This window comes from Cuculus canorus, chromosome 21 (genome assembly GCF_017976375.1).
Source record: "Cuculus canorus isolate bCucCan1 chromosome 21, bCucCan1.pri, whole genome shotgun sequence".
Taxonomy (NCBI): Eukaryota; Metazoa; Chordata; class Aves; order Cuculiformes; family Cuculidae; genus Cuculus; species Cuculus canorus.
Genome location: NC_071421.1, coordinates 6,752,562 through 6,770,999, shown reverse-complemented (window position 1 = coordinate 6,770,999; position 18,438 = coordinate 6,752,562). Strand labels below are relative to the sequence as shown.

The following is an 18,438-nucleotide window of genomic DNA, read 5'->3' as shown; positions in this document are numbered from 1 at the left end:
GCAGCAGTAGGGTCAGACCTCATTTTATCGCAGGTTTTTTTAAACCTGCTTTGATCGGTTCAGCTTCACTCCCCCAGCAAACCCATCCAAACCAAGCACGCAAAGCCTCCCATGTGCTTCGTTGTGGAGGACACAACTGATCCAATCTCCTCTGGAGATGATACTGAGATGCTCCGAAGGCTGGGATGCAGCAGGGCTGAGAGGAAGCGTGGCTTTGTGCTCCTGCATGACCTCCTCGCTGAGCGTGGACCCAGCTGGGGTGAATCTGTGCCACTGCATTTATTTATCCTTGTTGGGGAGGCCACCACAGTATGGGCTTGGGGTGGGTTCTCTTGCTTGTTCCCAGCACAGATGGGACAAGGAAATGAGAGTTTCCCGGTACAGGTGTTTTTCCAAAGAAACCTCCTGCTGCGATCAGAGCCTTGCGTGCGGGTGCTCTGCCCTGGATGCCTGCCAGGACAGTGTGGCGCAGGGGTGGCCTGGGACCATCCAAGGAGATGATCTGAGGGAAGCAGAGGGAGGGCAGACACCGTGCATGAGCTCTCAGGAGAGCCCATGGTGGCAGCGGCTTCCCAGTGAGTGGCACAGAGATCCTGCGGGGACAATCATGGAATGGTTTGGGTTGGGAGCTTAAAGCCCACCCAATTCCACCCCCTGCCACAGGCAGGGACACCTCCCACTGGATCAGGTTGTTCCAAGCCCCATCCAACCTGGCCTGGAACCCCTCCAGGGATGGGGCAGCCACCACTGCTCTGGGCAACCTGGGCCAGGGCCTCCTCACCCTCACAGCAAAACATTTCTCCTTAAGTTCTCATCTCAGTCTCCCCTCTTTCAGCTGAAACCATTCCCCCTCATCCTATCCCTGCACTCCCTGATCAATAGCCCCTCCCCAGCTCTCCTGAAGCCCCCTGGGGTGCATATGGGCTGTGTCCATGCACAGAGGTCAGCTCCGCTTTGGATCTCCTGTCCCTCCCTCAGAGACCTGGATCGCAGGACAAAGGTGTTGAAAAGGTGATGAGAGAAGCAGCTCTTGGTAAAGAGAGGAATTTCTGCCTCAGGGTGGGCAGCTGGACAGCACAGCTGGTGCTGGGGTGCAGTGGGATGGGGTGCAGCGGGGTCAGGACATGCACAGCTGGCGCTTCACATCTGTGACAGCATCTTCCCAAGGGAAGTGCGTTCACTGAATCTTTGGCAGCGGCGAAGGGAGGAAAGGGCAATGTCTGGCCCTGTGACCACAGGGATAGAAGCCAGGGCACAACAAAGACACACGCAGTGCTCTGATTTTTTGCTGGAGTTGGTGCCCTCAGCTTTGGGCTGCCTCCAGGAAGTAATTACAGCTGGAATTGGAAGAAAAAAACCTTTCACTAGCTGGGTAATTAAAAAACAACAATGAGTTTCTGCCAGGCAGCCCGAGGTATTGGCTGTGACAGAGAGAGGTGGCAGTGTCGGGTACCTGACAGCACTCAAAGATTCAGGAGTGGTTTCTGAATTTGGTGAAGGGGGTGAAGAAACAAGCGGGACCCGCTGGGTTCTGTCCTGTGTTGCCTCCCGCTCACCAAAGGGCACGGTTGCCATGGGTCCAGCTGGGGCTGCTGCTGCAAAAGCAGGAGCTGAGCTCTGCTGAAGCCAGCCCCAAAAACCCCTGAGCGGAGGGACAAGGCCCCAGCTGTCCTGGCATGAGGGCAGCCATGTCCCTCACCCCCTCCATCCCTGTCTGCAGACAGCTGGACAAGCAGCCAGCTTGGACATCCTCTCCACGGCTGCTCCCGAGCAGGGATTAGGGGCTGCTGTGCACGGGTTTTGTCGCTTTTCATTTGGCTTTGCAAAATGAGGGGGTTTATCACCTGGTGCAGAGGATGGAGCCTCGTGTCCGGTGCTGGTGGCTGGGCTTGGCTGCAGCGCTGCTGGCCCAGGGCTGTGGCGGGGGCAGAGGTGGCTGGCGGAGGGGAGGCAGAATGCGGTGCTGTCTGTCTTTTTAAGGTGGAAAAAGGAACTCTCTGGTTGCCACTTTGTGGAGTTTTGACCAGATTCCTGTTTCTATTAGCATTCCATTCCATCTCCACCCCCTCCTCAGCCCCACCTCCTCTGAACTGGCATTTCTGCATCCTTTTCTGTGCATCACAGAGCGGCAGGTAAAAGTCTGGCTGGCACCTGCTCACACATACACATATATCCCTGCACACACCTCTGCGAGAGGACAGACACCTTCCCACACTCCTGGCTTGCATCTTCCTCCTCTCGGACGAGCTTGGCTGGGAGCATCCCCGTCCTTTCCTCAGGGCTGCTCTGCCTCTCCCTGCGGTCTCCGGCTGGAGCAGCAGAGCTCAGGCACCGACGAGCTCAGGGGGCTCTGCTGCCCCCGTGACAGAGGCAGCCGAGCCCAGCTAGGGGCAAGACCTGAGCGCCAGGGGTCCACAGCAACCCCAGCCCCTGGAGCATCCTGGAGTCTGCACCTGGAGTATTCTGGGTCCAGAGCATCACGAGCATCTGGAGTATCCTGGAGTTCAGAGCGTCCCTGGCATCTGGAGCATCCTGGAGTCTCCAGCATCCTGGGGTACAGATTTATTTCCTGGTCCAGCACGTCCAGAGCATCCCTGGCATCTCAAGCATACTGGCATCCAGAGCATCCCCAGCATCCCGCAGCAGCATCCAGGGACATCCCAGTGCCAGGGGATTTGCAGGGATGAGGAAATGTCTGGCTGTGAGTAATGGGGAGGAGAATCTTGCTCCTGCTGGTCGGCTCCTGGGAATGTCACTCTGCCCTAACTGCCAGTGAGAGAGAGTGGGAGAAGATGGGGAGAGGAGAAAGGAGGACGGAGACAGAGAGGAGAGTGAGAGGTGGTGCTTCTTTCCCTGGAGCTGGCTCTGGCAATGGTCACAGTTGAAGAAGGTCTCCCAGCTCCTCATGGAGGGAGAGTTTAGAGCTCCTAATGCCAGTGTGCTGGGGGAGCACTCACTGCTGGTGGGGAGCAGCTGGGTGGCCGCTTTCCTCTGCTTCATCATCCTGCTGACCACTGCAGGAAACTTCCTCCTTATCCTCCTCATCATCACTCAGCGCTCCCTCCGCAACACCTCCAACTACTTCCTGGTGTCCCTCTTTATGTCCGATCTGATGGTGGGGCTGGTGGTCATGCCCCCAGCCATGCTCAACCAGCTCTATGGCCGCTGGGTGCTGTGGAGGGACTTCTGCTCCCTCTGGTACTCCTTTGATGTCATGTGCTGCAGCGCTTCCATCCTCAACCTCTGTGTCATCAGCTTGGACCGCTACCTGCTCATTATTTCCCCGCTCAAATACAAGCTGCGAATGACCTCCTGCCGAGCCCTCTGGCTCATCCTGGCCACCTGGACCTTGGCTGCGCTGGCCTCCTTCCTGCCCATCAAGATGGGTTGGCACAAGCTGGAGTTTGAAGTCCGGTCCCTGAACATCACCTCCCAGGGGGAGAAGGAGCAGTGTCAGCTGCTGGTCAGCTTGCCCTATGCCCTGATAGCCTCCTGCCTGACCTTCTTCCTCCCATCCACTGCCATCTCCTTCACCTACTGCCGCATCCTCCTGGCAGCCCGCAAGCAAGCGGTGCAGGTGGCTTCTCTCGCCTCCAACATGGCCACCATCACTGACGAGACCACACTGCAGGTAAGGTGGCCACAACAACGTCGTACCTTGAAGACCCAGGGGGTTTCTGCCTTCTGGATGGCCTCACGACCAGGGTTAGCAAAAGGCTTTGGCAACCAGATCACAGGGAGGGAGATTTTTGGACAACAGCCCAAAATCCTGATTGTCCTCTGAGGTGCCCTGTTTCTTATCCCCGTGCTCTTAGGCTGCTTCAGAACTCAGAAACAGCATGAGCAGAAGCAGAGAAATTAAGATAGAGCTGAAAATGCTCAGCAGCACAAAATAATTGCAGTTTTGCCCCCCTCTTGGCTAACGTCATCACAGAGGGTTTTAATCTTATCTGACTTTCCATTCGTAAATCTTGGCTGTGGTGGGCGTGAGATATGGAGGAGAAGGAGTTTAGATAATAGCAAATAGCAGATACTGGAGAGCACTTTACTAGGAAGAGCCAGCTGCTATTTTTGTCACCTGATCTATAATGGGAACTGCAAAACACCTCCTTCTGCTCTTTATAACCAGAGCAGGGCTGCACTTGTTTGTATTGCACCAGGAGAAGGTGATTTTCACTAAATCTTGCAGCTTTAATTCTGCAACCTCACAGGGAAAAAACAAACTTAATTGCCTTTGGATACCTTGATTTAGGTTGTTCTCTCTTTTAAGAAAGTAGTCAGGACTCTCTGACTCGGGCAGTTCTCCTGCACGTGAGAAGATGAACCAGACCTTTGAAAGGAAAATGAGAATCAAAGAGCAGACACTGTCAGAAAATGTTTCTCTCCTCCAGATGGCAGGTGTTTGGACCACACAACCACCACCGCAAAGCCCTGCAGCCCCAGTGCTGCACTTGGGCACTGGGGGCTGCTTGGGCGCTTTGCTCTGTTGGGGAAAAGCAGCACCCACTCCTGGACCCCATTTTTAACCAGATCCCCTTTTAAACTGGATTTCAAACTCTAGTTAAAAAGATGAAGCTGGCAGGTGCCCTGGACTATCCCTTGGGTACCCTGGTGGACACCTTGCCCTCCATCCGAGCTGATGTGGGGCTGGAGGGCTCTGCGAGGTCACTCATCTCTGCTGCGTTGTTCAGCCTGGAGAAGAGAAGGCTGTAGGGAGACCTTGGAGCAGCTTCCAGTACTGAAAGGGGCTCCAGGAAAACTGCGGAGAGGCTGTTGATCAGGGAGTGCAGGGACAGGATGAGGGGAACAGTTTTGAACTGGAAAAAGGGAGATATTGAAAGGAGACGTTAGAATCATAGAATAGAATCATAGAATCACCAGGTTGGAAAGGACCCACTGGACCATCGAGTCCAACCATTCCTAACAATCCCTAAACCATGTCCCTCAGCACTTCATCCACCCGTTCCTTAAACACCTCCAGGGAAGGTGACTCAACCACCTCCCTGGGAAGCCTGTGCCACTGCCCAATGACCCTTTCCGTGATTCTTTTTTCCTGATGTCCAGCCTGAACCTCCCCTGGCGGAGCTTGAGGCCATTCCCCCTTGTCCTGTCCTCTGTCACTTGGGAGAAGAGCCCAGCTCCCTCCTCTCCACAACCTCTTTTCAGGTAGTTGTAGAGAGCAATAAGGTCTCCCCTCAGCCTCCTCTTCTCCAGGCTAAACACCCCCAGCTCTCTCAGCCGCTCCTCATAAGACTTGTTCTCCAGCCCCTCACCAGCTTCGTTGCTCTTCTCTGGACACGCTCCAGAGCCTCAACATCCTTCTTGTGGTGAGGGGTCCAGAACTGAACACAGTACTCAAGGTGCGGTCTCACCAGTGCCGAGTACAGAGGGAGAATCACCTCCCTGGACCTGATGGTGACCCCATTTCTGATACAAGCCAAGATGCCGTTGGCCTTCTTGGCCACCTGGGCACACTGCTGGCTCATGTTCAGTCGGCTGTCAACCAGCACCCCCAGGTCCTTCTCTTCCGTGCAGCTCTCCAGCCATTCTTCCCCCAGTCTGTAGCACTGCATAGGGTTGTTGTGCCCCAAGTGCAGGACCCGGCATTTGGCCTTGTTAAACCTCATCCCATTGGTCTCGGCCCAGCGGTCCAGCCTGTCCAGATCCCTTTGCAGAGCCTCCCTACCCTCCAGCAGATCCACACTTCCACCCAGCTTAGTGTCATCTGCAAACTTGCTGAGGGTGCACTCAATGCCTTCATCCAGGTCATTGATAAAGACATTGAACAGAGCTGGACCCAGTACCGAGCCCTGAGGAACCCCACTTGTAACTGGCCTCCAGCTGGAGTTAACTCCATTGACCACCACTCTCTGGGCCCGGCCATCCAACCAGTTTTCAACCCAGGAGAGTGTGCGCCTGTCCAGGCCAGAGGCTGACAGTTTCTGAAGCAGAGTGCTGTGAGAAACTCTGTCAAAGGCTTTACTGAAGTCCAAGAAGACTCCATCCACAGCCTTTCCCCCATCCAGTAGTCGAGTGATTTTGTCATAGAAGGTGATCAGGTTAGTTTGGCAAGATCTGCCTTTTGTAAACCCATGTTGACTGGGCCTGATCACCCGGTTCTCTTGCATGTGCTTCATGATAGCACTCAAGATCACCTGTTCCATGACTTTCCCTGGCACTGAGGTGAGACTGACAGGCCTGTAGTTCCCCGAATCCTGGAACTTCCCCAGTCAGCCAGGACTGCTGGAAGATGATGGAAAGGGATTTGGAAAGGACATCTGCCAGCTCCTTCAATACTCTTGGGTGGATCCCATCTGGCCCCATAGACTTGTGGGTGTCTAGCTGGGCAAGCAAGTCTCTAACTGCCTCCTCTTGGATCATGGGAGCCTCATTGTGCTCTCTATCTTAGGGAGAAATGTTTTCCTGTGAGGGTGGGGAGGCCCTGGCCCAGGCTGCCCAGAGCAGTGGTGGCTGCCCCATCCCTGGAGGTGTCCAAGGACAGGTTGGATGGGGCTTGGAGCCCCTGATCCAGTGGGAGGTGTCCCTGCCCATGGCAGGGGGTGGAACTGGTTGGGCTTTGAGGTCCCTTCAAACCCAAACCACTTTGTGATTCTTATTCTCATTTTTGGGCAGAAAGATGAATGGCAATGGGACCTCATTTAATTATGGCAGAAGGCTGAGATAATTATTAATTTTAGATTGCAGGAGTGGCTGGGGGACTGACCTGTGGTGTTTGTGCACTGAAATGTTCGAATCCTGCTTTTAAAAATACAATTAGTTTGCTGCTCTAACCAGCAGTTATAGCTGTCTCTGTAGGGAAGGCTCCATCCTTAGCAAAACACTAACTGACTTGGATTGTCATGGAGTCTTTCAGTTGGAAAAGATCTTTGAGATGATTTGAGTCTATCTATACCTGTCCACTACTAAACCAGACCCCTAAGCACCTCATCTGCCCATCTTTTAAACTCCTCCGGGGGTGGGGACTCCACCACCTTCCTGGGCAGCCTCTGCCCAGTGCCCAAGAACCCTTCTGGTGAAGAAATTTTTCCTCATGTCCAGTCTCAACCTGCCCTGGTGCAGCTTGAGGCCGTTCTCTCAATACAGCATCTTAATGAAAAAGTCTCTATTTATAGTACAAAACCCATAAATTATTTCCATGTTGAGGGTTTCTGTTGCTCCCTCTGCCTGGTTTCTGGTTTGGGGGCTGCGGTCTGTGCCACCCTCCTGCCCTTCATAGGAAGAGAAATATCAGCAGGGGATTTGCCGTCCCAACAGCACAGCTTGGAGCGGGAGGCCAGCGAGAAGCTCTCGCTCACGGTCCCATCTCCCACTGCAGGTTCCCCGCACCCCGAGCGAGCCCATGGCTGGCAGGGAGAGCAGGAGGTTTGCCAACAAGCACAGCAAGAAGGCACTGAAGGCCAGCCTGACGCTGGGCATCCTCCTGGGCATGTTCTTTGTGGCATGGCTTCCCTTCTTCATCACCAATGTGACACAGGTAAGCATGTAGGGGATCTTTTACATCAGGTTTTCCCTTTGAATCAGCTGGGTTAGATCTCAGTTGCCTGCAGGTCTTGCTGGAAAGCCTCTTGGACTAAACATGCAATTTCTGCAGGGAACAATGGGAAGGAAAAACCTTTCAAAAGGGTTTTGGAGGGTTCCTTCAAAGGGAAGACATTAGCATGCCTGGGAAAGCACTCTGGATTGGGGCTGAGGTAGGAAAGGCTGCTAATCCTTGATGCGTGTCCCTTGCCAGGCGGTCTGCAGCTGTGTCCCAGCTGGCTTCTTTGATATTCTCACCTGGCTCGGGTACTGCAACAGCACCATGAACCCTATCATCTACCCACTCTTCATGAGGGACTTCAAGAGGGCCATGGGCAAATACCTGCCCTGCTGCCGGCACTCCGGGGAGCCCCGTCCCAGCGCCATCTCCCTCTCCATGAGGAACTCCAACAGTGGACCCCACGCTGCCACATCCCTCAAGAATGTCCTCACCTTGCAGGCTGAGACAGACTCGGTTGACTCCGGGGTGCTGGGGAACGAACAGAGCCTGCTGCCGCCTGGTGACGGCCCTTGGGCGCTCCCAGCCCCCGCCGCCTGCTTGCTCAGCTTTTCCAACACGGAGCCCTTGGATGCAGAGCCCAAGCAGCTCAGCAACCCTGTGGCCTGAGTGAAGGCATCCCAACGTGGTATTACAGACCTCTGTGTGCTGGGAAGGATTCCCCAGCCCCATGCAAATTCCCTGGAGGACCAATTTGCTGCATCTCCCTGCCCGGGCATTGCTGCTTTGTAGCCTCTTCAAATGCAATGTTCATCTCCTTGGAGAAAATCTTGACGTCGAGTACTTCTGTGGGTAGGTATGGCCAGTGCCAAGCCATGTTTTATTGCTCAATTTATCTGCCTTGTTTCTCTCTCTTTCCATCCCTCCTTTGCTCTCCACCAGCAAACCCTCCACCCTTCCCTGCAAACTGCTTCTCACCGCCTTTTCATCCCTAGTTACTCTGAACCTCAGGCTCCAGACCCTTCCACCAGCCTGTGTCTCCTTAGATACAAGCCAAGGCTCTGGTTTCCAGCTTCTTCTCACATAGCTCAGCCGATCACCGCTCTTTCACCCAGTGCTCTGTGAGGAACGGTGGAATCCAAGTCCCACGACTCATGGATGAGAGGTTTCGGTCTGCTGCAGTCTACGGAACATCACATCTTCGTGGCGTTTAATGCCCTCACACGATTTGGGCAGTAGCTGTCTCAGTTTCCTGTGAAAGCAGTGAGTTGTGGTGAAACCATGATGTTTAATCACTGTGCTATGGGGGATTAAATTGGATGCAAAATGTTCAGTGCTGCTTTCTGGATATTCAGCAAGGATGTGGGTGTTGGACTTGTTTGTGGCTCTGTGGGTACCCTGACAGTAGTAACAAGATGAGCTTCCCTTTAGGTTTCATCCTACAGCTTCCTGGTTTTGGCATGGGACCATCATCCTCTGCTCTCATAATCCGTCAATTTTTAGATGATGCAATTAGAAAATACACTCTCCCCCAACAGAATCTAAATGAATATTGACTTTTAGATGGCAATGCCAGCTCCCCAAACCCTCCTCACAGCCAGAAGCAGAGACACCAGCGAGTGATGTGGTAAAGGGGCACTTAAAATATAAACCAACAAGTGCTTTTAGGAAACTCTTCCCCACGTGCCTTTCAGCTGCGGGGATGGGTTGGCAGCACTCTGCTGCGCCCTCTCTGCACTCTTGGCCATGCTGCCTATTTCTGAGCTCGCACTAATGAGTTGGATTGTGCTCCTGCAGCTCACGGTTACACAAATGAATAAAAAGCATCCCCAGAGTATGGGGTGCTGGAAGCAGCAGCCACATACTAAGCAAGTCCATTCATTCTCTTTCCCCATTGCCCACGTCTGTCCTGGAACCAAACAAGGGGTTTTATGACGGACTTGTCATTTATGTGCTACAATTGCCCTTGCAGCCCACATCCAGCCCAGTGGTCCACGGCAAAGGACCATGACAGGTGAAGGACTGGGCACAGGGTCAAATATCAAACCCTTCAACCTGGATAGATTGGGTTTCGGATCAAGCATGAAGGTCATTATGTATACCTTTCCACAAGCGGCTTTATATAAAAGCAGACTTTGACTACAGCTCCAGCTAAGAAGGAGGAGAAAAATACACAGTGAACTCTGAAAGTCCATTAGATCACCAAGTTAGCAGCCATGGGCTTCAAGAGATGGACAGAGTGACTGCTTCTTCCAGTCAAGTGTTCAACAGCAATAATACGTCACTCTCCCATCTTTGTAATAAGGCGTTGGCTTGTGGACAAATCCTCTGATGCGGTGGAGAAACTGTATCCCTTTCCTGCTGCCAGCAGCATCAACGCTGACTGCTGGCAAAGCAGCCCCATCACTGTCGGGTCCCAGAGCCTGTCCCATCAACAGCTCCCGTCGTTCTGCAGCGCGGCACCACTGGAGAATCAGAGCCGAGAGGTCTGAGCCCCCTCAGAGGCAGGAACTGGGGAGAGTAAAAGCCAGGCACTGTACTCAGAGCTGCTCATGGCCAGGTTACACTGCCACCCCAGAAACAGCCACATTTTCCACATTCTGAGAAATAATCCATAGGTAAGGCTTGCAGAAAGCTGGGGACAGAATGGAGAGCTGGGTTTTAAACCAGCTCTTGGAAGGGGGACGGAGGGGGAGAGCTTCATGTGAACTGAAATCAGAAGCTGCAGTCACGCTATTTCCCCTCTCGTGAGTCACCGAGACCCTCCAGACCTGGCTGTGGTTCGGTATTGACTGCATCCAGCATATGTTTTAAAGCAGGTGTTCTCAGAAGGGGGGTTATCCTCGGCCATGTTCCTGCTAGACTGTTTTCTTGGGCTAAGCAGCAAAACAGATCAGAAAAGGATCTTTTATGGAAGCTGTGGATCAGTCCCATACGGTTTTGGAAGATTTGGCATGGCAGGGGATAGAAAGCACGGTCCTTCCCTCCAGTTTGGGACTGGGGAGAAGAAAGCGGATGCTAAATCGCTTTTATGGAAGGAGGCAGAAATCAAACAGATTTGTGTTTATCCTATGCCAACTACTGGTTTATTCTAAGACAATTAAAAATGTGTCTAGAGGGGGCTTTTAAGGCTGGAAATGTGTGTAGGACACAAAGCAAAAGTCTCTGTGGGTTGCTGGCTTGCAAAGCCTGGGAGGAAGTTTCACAAAGTAATAAATCATAAAAAGCCCACTGTTTCTTCTGCTGCCTTTCACCTAGGGACTCAAAGTATGGTTCTAACGCGGCCTCAAACACTCACCACCCTCATCTTGCAGGCAGGGAAACTGTTGTCAAGCAGAAACCTCCCAAGCCCTGGCAGCAAACCAGCCATGGATGGGGATAGAAGCCAGGTAGCTAGAGCCTTTTGCCTGCTGCGTTAGCAGAGCCAAAGTGCAGATGCTGAGATGCAGCTGGGCACACAGAGCCTGCCAAGGCCCTGCTCCCATGGAACCCAAAGCCCAAATCAACCACTGAAGAAAAACCGATTTTAACATCCTTGAGATGAGCCCTTTTATCTGCAATGTGCTTAAGACTGCCCCTGGAGTGCCTGTTTACCTGGGAGTTATACAGCAGAGACACAGTCCCCAATGGTGACAGCTGCTTCCCTCAGGAATAAACCCGGTTTGTGTTAGGAGGGAAGTGCCACTGCTTCCTGAGGAGCAATGCTGATTCAGGCAGGAGTCAGCCCTTTCTTGTCTGTGGGAGACGCCACGGGTAACTGCTCCCAATGCTTTGATCCGTTACCACACTAGTGCCATGCTCCAAGCTCGCGGGAGGGTCTGAAAACTGCAGCTCCAGCCCTGCTGGCTCTACCGATACTCCTTTGGCAATCCCAGTGCAACGGACGGTGCTTTGGAAGCAGTTTTAGTACTGTCTGAGCATCTCTGCCCAACACAAAGAGCTCTAATTTGCTCCTTCACCCACTGCCTGATTCTTGCTGTCCCCATTGCCTACACAGTCAGGGCAGGATAGTGAGGTTTCTCTCAGGAGACACACAGGGGAATCACGGTGCTGAGCGTGGCTGGCTGGGACAGCCTCTCTCCTGCACAGCAGGTCAGCATCTCTGATGGTGTCTGGTGGAGCCAGCAAATCAGGAATCACTGGCTGCACTGGTGCAGAGCTCAAGCATTCTGGCTTCGGGCTGGTGCTCTCTGCAGGTGCCCAGGACCAGCAGTCACTGTCAGACACCTCTTCATGCACAGTGTTTTCCACTTCCTGAGCCTCACTGCCCGCTGCCTGCTGTGACTTCTTGGCTAGAGGGGAGAAAAGGCTGCTGATGCCCTTCTCTTCCAGCTGACACTCCTTGGTTTTAATGCCCACAGCTTTTAGTATCGTGTCCATTTGCTTCATGTAGTCCAGGTGGCCATTTACCTGCAAGGAAGAAGAGTCCTGTTAGTGGGGAAGTGGTGGGGATCTCAGCTCAGTCAAGTCCATCAAAAGCCACCACTGCCGTGAGCCTTGGTTTTAGCTCTGAAAGACTGAAAGAATGAGGTCTGAAAAAGGCAATTGTCCTTTGAATAACCATGGCTGCACCTTCTGTGGCACACACTGCTGCTGGGCTGCTTTTCCTCTCAGAGATGCGTGTTTAAATACTTGGACACTGATGAGTTACAAATCCCAGCTCCTGGGTGCCACAAGGGTGAGAGAGGAAGTGATCAGTCATGGTGAGAGATGCCCAGGAAGGAGATGAGTTTTCTTAGTTCAGCTCCCCCTTCTCTACTAAATCACTGTCCTCCCTGTCACTTGGCTCCCTGGTAAAAGCAAAGATTAGGATACAGTGGCTGAATCTCACCACTTGTGTCAGGGTTCTTGGCTGGAAGGTGCACTGATCTGTCCCACACTACATAAAACTGAGAGCCTGAGAGTTAAGGGTTTAGAAACCAAATTAAAGTCAACCATACGTGCAACCCACGCCAATCCAAATATGGATGCTGGAACATATCTGGTCAGTCAAGGCACAGGAGGGATAGAACCTCCCTTCTGCAGTGGTGACTGTCTCACGCTAAAGACTGCCTGGACAGAAAGGCAGACACTGCCTTCCCTGCCCAGATGCCCTGCATGAGCAGAGAGAGCATTTGTGAGTAACAACACCTGAGATCCTACTACAGACCAGCCTTCAGCCTCCTTTGCTGTTATACTCACAGCCAAACTGGAAGGAAGTGCCTGTGAACAAAGAATCACGAGACGGGTCTATAGCGGGGTTTTCTGTGAAAAGAAGTGCCGTCAGGCTGAGGTGAGGCCATTTCGATGCTGTGTGCACCAGCTGGCCTTACAAATTCCAGCAGAGATCATAGGATCATGGAATGATTTGAGTTAAAACCCATGCAGTCCCAACCCCCTGCTATGGGCAGGGACACCTCCCACTGGATCAGGTTGCTCAAGTTCCATCCAGCCTGGCCTTAAACACCTCCAGGGATGGGGCAGCCACCACTTCTTGGGTAACCTATGTCAGGGCCTCGCCACCCTCATAATTTTTGCATCCTATGATACTTTAGCATCTTTGGTAAACTCTGACAGATTAAAACCTTCCTCATCCAGTCAAGAAGCTGCCTCAGACATCACCACCTCTTATTTTCCCAGACCATGCTAGGAACTAGGGAATCTCCACGGCAGGGAATACCCAGAAGCACAGTCTCAGGTTTCCTGCTTCCCTGCCCAGTGCAGCACTGCCCCAGCAAGGGGCTGCCTCCTCACACCAGTGTTCTGCAAAAAAACACAGCCCTGGGCCCTCCACTCACCTCTCTGCTCACTGTTAGACAAGCTGACTGGTGCATGGGTGGTCCTTCCTCATTGTGCCAGCAACGGCGACTACCATCACACCTCTACCCAACCCTAAAGTGAGCTTCTCTTCATGCAGGAGCATAACTCAACCCTCCTAAACTAGCTGAGTGAAGCAGCTTTCAAGTGGTAACATTTGGACGCACTTAGGAATTGGAGCAAAATGAAGGATTTAATCAGCACATTTGCAATGCAATATGCGACTTTAATCAGTCCAGATGGCTCAACAGGCTCTTGATGTTTTGAACAGATTAGTTAATTAAAATATCCATTGATGGACTAATGAACTGGCTGTTAAGATTTGTACACTGCTTTCTGAAACTGTATGGACTTTTAGTGCTCAGCAGGGGGACTTGCTGCTAAAGAATGAAATGAACACAGCATAGGGCAAAGAGAGAGAAACCAGAAGGGAATGGACATTCTGGGAGGGAGTGATGAGGTCTCTTGGTTTGCTATATTCTGAAAGCTCTCCAGTCATTCCCATCAACCTGTCTAGGTCAGTGCTGGGGATCACTCAGCCTGATCCCTGACCCAGTCATCATCTCCTTTGCCACCCTAAGGACCAGATTTTTCATAACTCCTCAGTATCCAGCAGCTTCCACTAAAACCATGAGGAATTCATTCCTTGAGCACTGCAGTCACTGAGAGACACTGGGTAGGAGCAATTCTGAAGAGTTTTCCTCAGGCAACTGAAAGAGAAGCTGAGACCTCCTGAAAGTCTGGCCCTGCCTGCAGGTCTGCTAATGCCACTAAATCCCTTCAAAGGACACACCCTTAGGTTACCAGGATAGTCCAGAGAGGATTCCACACCACCAGACCAATGCCAGCCCCTAGAAGGTAGGAGAAGGTAAGACTCTTTCTCTGCCATACTGTGACATTTAAGTACTGAGCCATTAGCAAAACAACACGGAACAAATTGCCTCGCCCCTTTAAATCTGTGAAGCCATCCTGGTGGAAAAAATCAGCAATTTCATCTCTCAAAAGCTTGTTTTAGTCGGCAATCTGCAAAGCTGAATTCCTTCCCTGGTCAGGGTCTGCTGGAGAATGATGGGACCATCTAAAGTATTGTAAGGGACAATAAAAAATTTAAAGGGAAATAAAGAGTTGTTTGAGTATTTGTCAGAACAAAGTACAGGAAGAAAGTCAGAATAAATGGAATAGAAAAGTGTTCTTGTAACCAAAGCAAATAATATTTATGCTTCTTACAAGGCAATGAAAGCAGGTTTATCAGTGTGCTTAGGTGACTTCTCCCCTGTGGTATTTGATTTTATGGTTGCTTTGACTCATTGGAAAACAAGGCTGATGGAGGACAGCACTGGGCAGGAAGATCTCCAAAGGACCAAAGAAGATAGCATTGTTTCAGTGGATTGCTCAGGCAGCTGAGAGGAGCCCTCAGTTCAGACAGTTTAGAAAAGTTTTCAAGTTCAAATCCACCCCAAAGTGTCAAACCTGTCATTAAGCATAATCAGCTGTGTCTGCTAAATTCAAACAGAAACCTTTTTGCTCGGAACGGTAAGAGCCTCTGGTTGTGGTGTTGTAAAAACACAGTTCGATTGACAGGGGTGTTGAAAACAACTGATGTCCACCTGGGCCTGCAGCCAGCCCAGCAGTGGTCGCCGCACCGAGTGAGGTCTGCAGCACAGATGCTGCTCTCCACAGTAATGACAGAAGTTCTAAGTGGAGAGGAACAGAGAACGGAAGATCAGTGTGGCTGAGAAGGGGGGGATAATGGAATCAATTTGCAGCTAGTGGTAAGCCGGTGCAATCTTCACAGCTCCTCTCAATTGCCTTTGCATTTGGTTTTCACCAGCATGGTGGAAGAACAGATAAAGCACCAACCCAGGATCCCTCTAAGAAGATCAGGTCAGGGAAAATTGCTGCTTCTCTCAGGTTTTCAGCTGTAGGAACCCAAGGGGTAGCCCATAATCCCAAGGGGATGCCTGGGGGTTCTGCCCAGTGGTAGACAGAGAAAGGACCTGGGAGAAAGGAGACTACATACGCTCCGGGCTCTGCCATGGGCAGAGGGTAGGTTTACTTGATGATCCAAGAGGATTTTTCCAACCTGGTGGTTCTATGGTGTGAGCACAGGGATGACTCTTTCTCCATCACAACAATTGGTAGCACAATCTGATAAGGCAGAAGAAGACTTTGTTCACTCCAGAGCCAACTGTTTTAAGACCCTGTCCAGTCTCCTTCCACAAGAGCTCCTCCACTGATACTCAGCAGCCAGTGCAAAGAGCACACACTGCTCCAAAGCCCAGCACAGCTCGCAGAGCTGTTTGCTTTGCAGGGCTGCATCATCTGCAGGAGTTCAGCTGAAAGTCCCTTGGCCTCTCTGCTGCCTGTAGGGAGAGACAAAGGACAGAGGAGATGGGCTCTGCCTTCCTCCTGCTCTCCCTGCCCAAACATCCTATGGATTGAAGGAGAACTGAGAGGAGCAAGTGAGGCAGCAGCAGGAGCAGAGGATTCACAGGTATTCTGCAGGTTGCAGGAGCCTAAGTCATTAATATGGCTGAGAACTCCACCTCTTCGATTTGTTGAGTCCATCAGGTCCAAAGAGTAACTTTATCATGCAAGAACACATACTCTTGAGTTAAAACAATTCTCCAGAGCTTCATTATTTCAGCAGGACTAGGAATGACTGCCTCGCAGGGCATCACAGTTTCAGGATTGCCTTTTGACAAAACTGTTTTAATAAAAAATGCTGTTTTCTGTGGCGTGAAAAGGGTTAACAGTGGTTTCTGAAGCTCAGATAATAATCGCACTTCACTTCCCAGCAGCCCTTCCTTCCCAGGTGTGTCAGACACCTTGTGTCCACAGATAATGCAGTGCAAACTGCCTCAAGTGTCAGAGCTCAACAGAGCACTCGCATCAGTTTGCTCTTGGGTTTACTCTCCATTTCCAACAGGGGCAGTGAGTTTGTCATTCAGGATGAGAACCAGAGTGCAGCTCTGTGCTCTGAAAGCAACTGCCAGCCTGTAACAATGGTAAAGGAGGGAAAAACTCAAATGCCACTGGTGCTTTCCAAAACTCCTCCGTTCTGGGTGCCACCTCCAAAGCCATGCAGCCCTCCTCTTTCAGATGGTACAAAGATGGATTGATTACAGGGCTCCCAAGCTATGCCAGCTTACCACTCAAAACACGCTCAGCTGCCAAGCTGGCAGCTCCTCAGGTCACAGTTATTCCCATATGTCAGCGTAAGCCTTAATTCAGAGGGCTGGGTCCATCTTGCATGATCGAGGGCATTCAGCCTGGCAGAAAATGCCCCACATTAGCAGAGGCTGCCACAGAGGTGCTTGAGTCACCACCTCTGGAAGGGTTTAAAACATGAGTAGTTGTTGTACTTGGGACATGGTCTGGTAGCAGATTTAGCAGGGCTGGATCGATGGTTGGACTCGGTGATCTTAAAGGCCTTTTCCAAATGAAACCATTCTATGATTCTGTCTGTTTTCCACAGTTTTTTGAAAGCTGACAGCAAAGACCTAATGCTGCCCAGGCTGGGGAATACAGCTGGACCTGGCAAAGGCAGTGGCAGAGCAGATTCCTGTACTGAGAACCAGAAGATTAAATGAACCTTGAAAGAGGCTGTGGCTGCATTAAGTTAAAATAGAAATGAAATTCTTCTGTTTGGGTTCATGGGAAACGTTTTCATCAAGTGAGAGCAGTGAACATGCCCACTGATTCAAAACCTGCAACTTAGATGCATTAATTAAAACCCATGAATTTGGCACCTTTGGCGAATCCTCCCTGGCACTGCAGGTACATCCTGGGCATCAGCAGTCCTCCAGCAGATGTGATGCCAATAAAAACAGACTTGAGAAAAACTTTATAGAGCTGGATTAATTTTGAAAATACTGCCACTGCCATTTGCATTATCCCTCCTTAAAGTCTGAAAACCTGATGGAATAAAGATTGGGGCATGATTCACCTGAAGCTACTGGCTTTGCTTCTAAATCACCCCTTCGTTACAGTTATTCATTCTTCATGAATACATGAAGTCACTCAATTCTTATTTTCCTTCTGCTTTAAAAACATGACTGGTAAAAGTTTTCCTGTAATTACAGCGACATTTCTTGAGCAAGGCTAATTTTTACGTGCTCTCACCTTTCAGCCTCAACTCACTGATCACATCGTCCTCCCCTCTGGGACAATAACTGTAGGATGCTGCCCTCCAACAGTGCTCAAGCCATTTCACACCAAAGCAGTAACTTTGTCCAAGGACTTTTTCCATAAAATCTAGGTTTTGTGGGAATACTGATGTTGAAAATTCTGAGTAAACACCGGGGTTTTTGGCTGGATTTGCTCATTGCTGAAAAACTCTGCCAGCTTTACTCTCAATTTTCCTTCACCCTTTCCAAGAGGAATGGATGATAGAGAGGAGTGAAATGCAGAATAAAATGAGAAAACAGAGGAAGAAACTGCAGGAAATAAGGTTGCAGTCTGAAGCCCTGAGAAGGTGAGACAGAGAGCACCAGCGACGATGGGCAGGAAAAAGAACAAGGGAGCTCCAGCAATTCTCAATTAGTAAGAGAGCCCTTGGAAGCGTTTCAGGGGAAAGGCGCCTTCACAATGTCCTTGTGCTGACAGGCGGTGTGCTCCACACACCAGGCCAGCCAGCCAAAGGGACAGAAGCTGCCATGTATTTTTAACCGTCTGCAGAGCTGGTCTTGACTAATTTCTGCTGATGCTCTTGCTAACAACTGCCAGAAGTGGGACTGGTTGATTTCTTCAGCTCTCAGGTTGGTGTCTGAACACTCGAGAACCTTTCCAGCTGTATCAAACATGCAACTTTTTAGGGTGGCTATAGTAAAACACTTAGTTTTTGGTGCTAATCTAAGTGGAAATCATATAAATGAGATTCTACAAAGAATATTTTACAACACCCAACATAAACTGTACATATCATTATTGTGGGGAATAATTTGAACATAATCTTCTGGGCTGCAGAGGAAAAGAGATCATAGAATCATAGAATGAATCATGGAATGCCCTGAGTTGGGAGGGACCCACAAGAATCATCGACTCCAACTCCTGTCTCGGCACAGGACACCCCAACATTCACACCGTGTGGCTGAGGGCATTGGCCAAATGCTTCTGGAATATTGTTACATTTGGCACTGTGA

The 18,438-nt window shown here is 51.0% G+C and overlaps 2 protein-coding genes across 9 annotated transcripts in view; one reads left to right on the top strand and one right to left on the bottom strand.

Annotated features, from left to right (window-relative positions):
- Window positions 1–1,973: 1,973 nt before the first annotated feature.
- HTR6 (5-hydroxytryptamine receptor 6) lies at window positions 1,974–9,688 on the top strand. 3 transcript variants are annotated; one of them, XR_008453226.1, is made up of 4 exons: window positions 1,974–3,631; window positions 7,337–7,495; window positions 7,754–8,350; window positions 8,545–9,688. XR_008453226.1 is itself a non-coding variant. In XM_009556202.2 (3 exons), the coding sequence occupies exons 1-3, from the start codon at window positions 2,906–2,908 to the stop codon at window positions 8,165–8,167; spliced, it is 1,299 nt and encodes a 432-aa protein (XP_009554497.2). In that variant the 5' UTR covers window positions 1,974–2,905; the 3' UTR covers window positions 8,168–9,688. The 3 variants fall into 3 exon arrangements, 1 of the variants encoding a protein (XP_009554497.2); XR_008453225.1 differs by having other exon boundaries at window positions 8,494–9,688; XM_009556202.2 differs by having other exon boundaries at window positions 7,754–9,688.
- Window positions 9,689–9,885: 197 nt separating this feature from the next.
- TMCO4 (transmembrane and coiled-coil domains 4) overlaps window positions 9,886–18,438 on the bottom strand; it is a 45,509-nt gene continuing 36,956 nt past the window's right edge. For 3 of the 6 annotated variants that reach the window (XM_054085643.1, XM_054085641.1, XM_054085642.1), the window contains exon 14: window positions 9,890–11,908. In XM_054085643.1, coding sequence (XP_053941618.1) covers window positions 11,441–11,908 — 468 coding nt within the window. In that variant the 3' untranslated portion in view covers window positions 9,890–11,440. Of the gene's footprint in view, window positions 11,909–18,438 lie in introns of all 6 variants that reach the window. The other 3 variants (XM_054085637.1, XM_054085638.1, XM_054085639.1) reach the window with 3 other exon arrangements.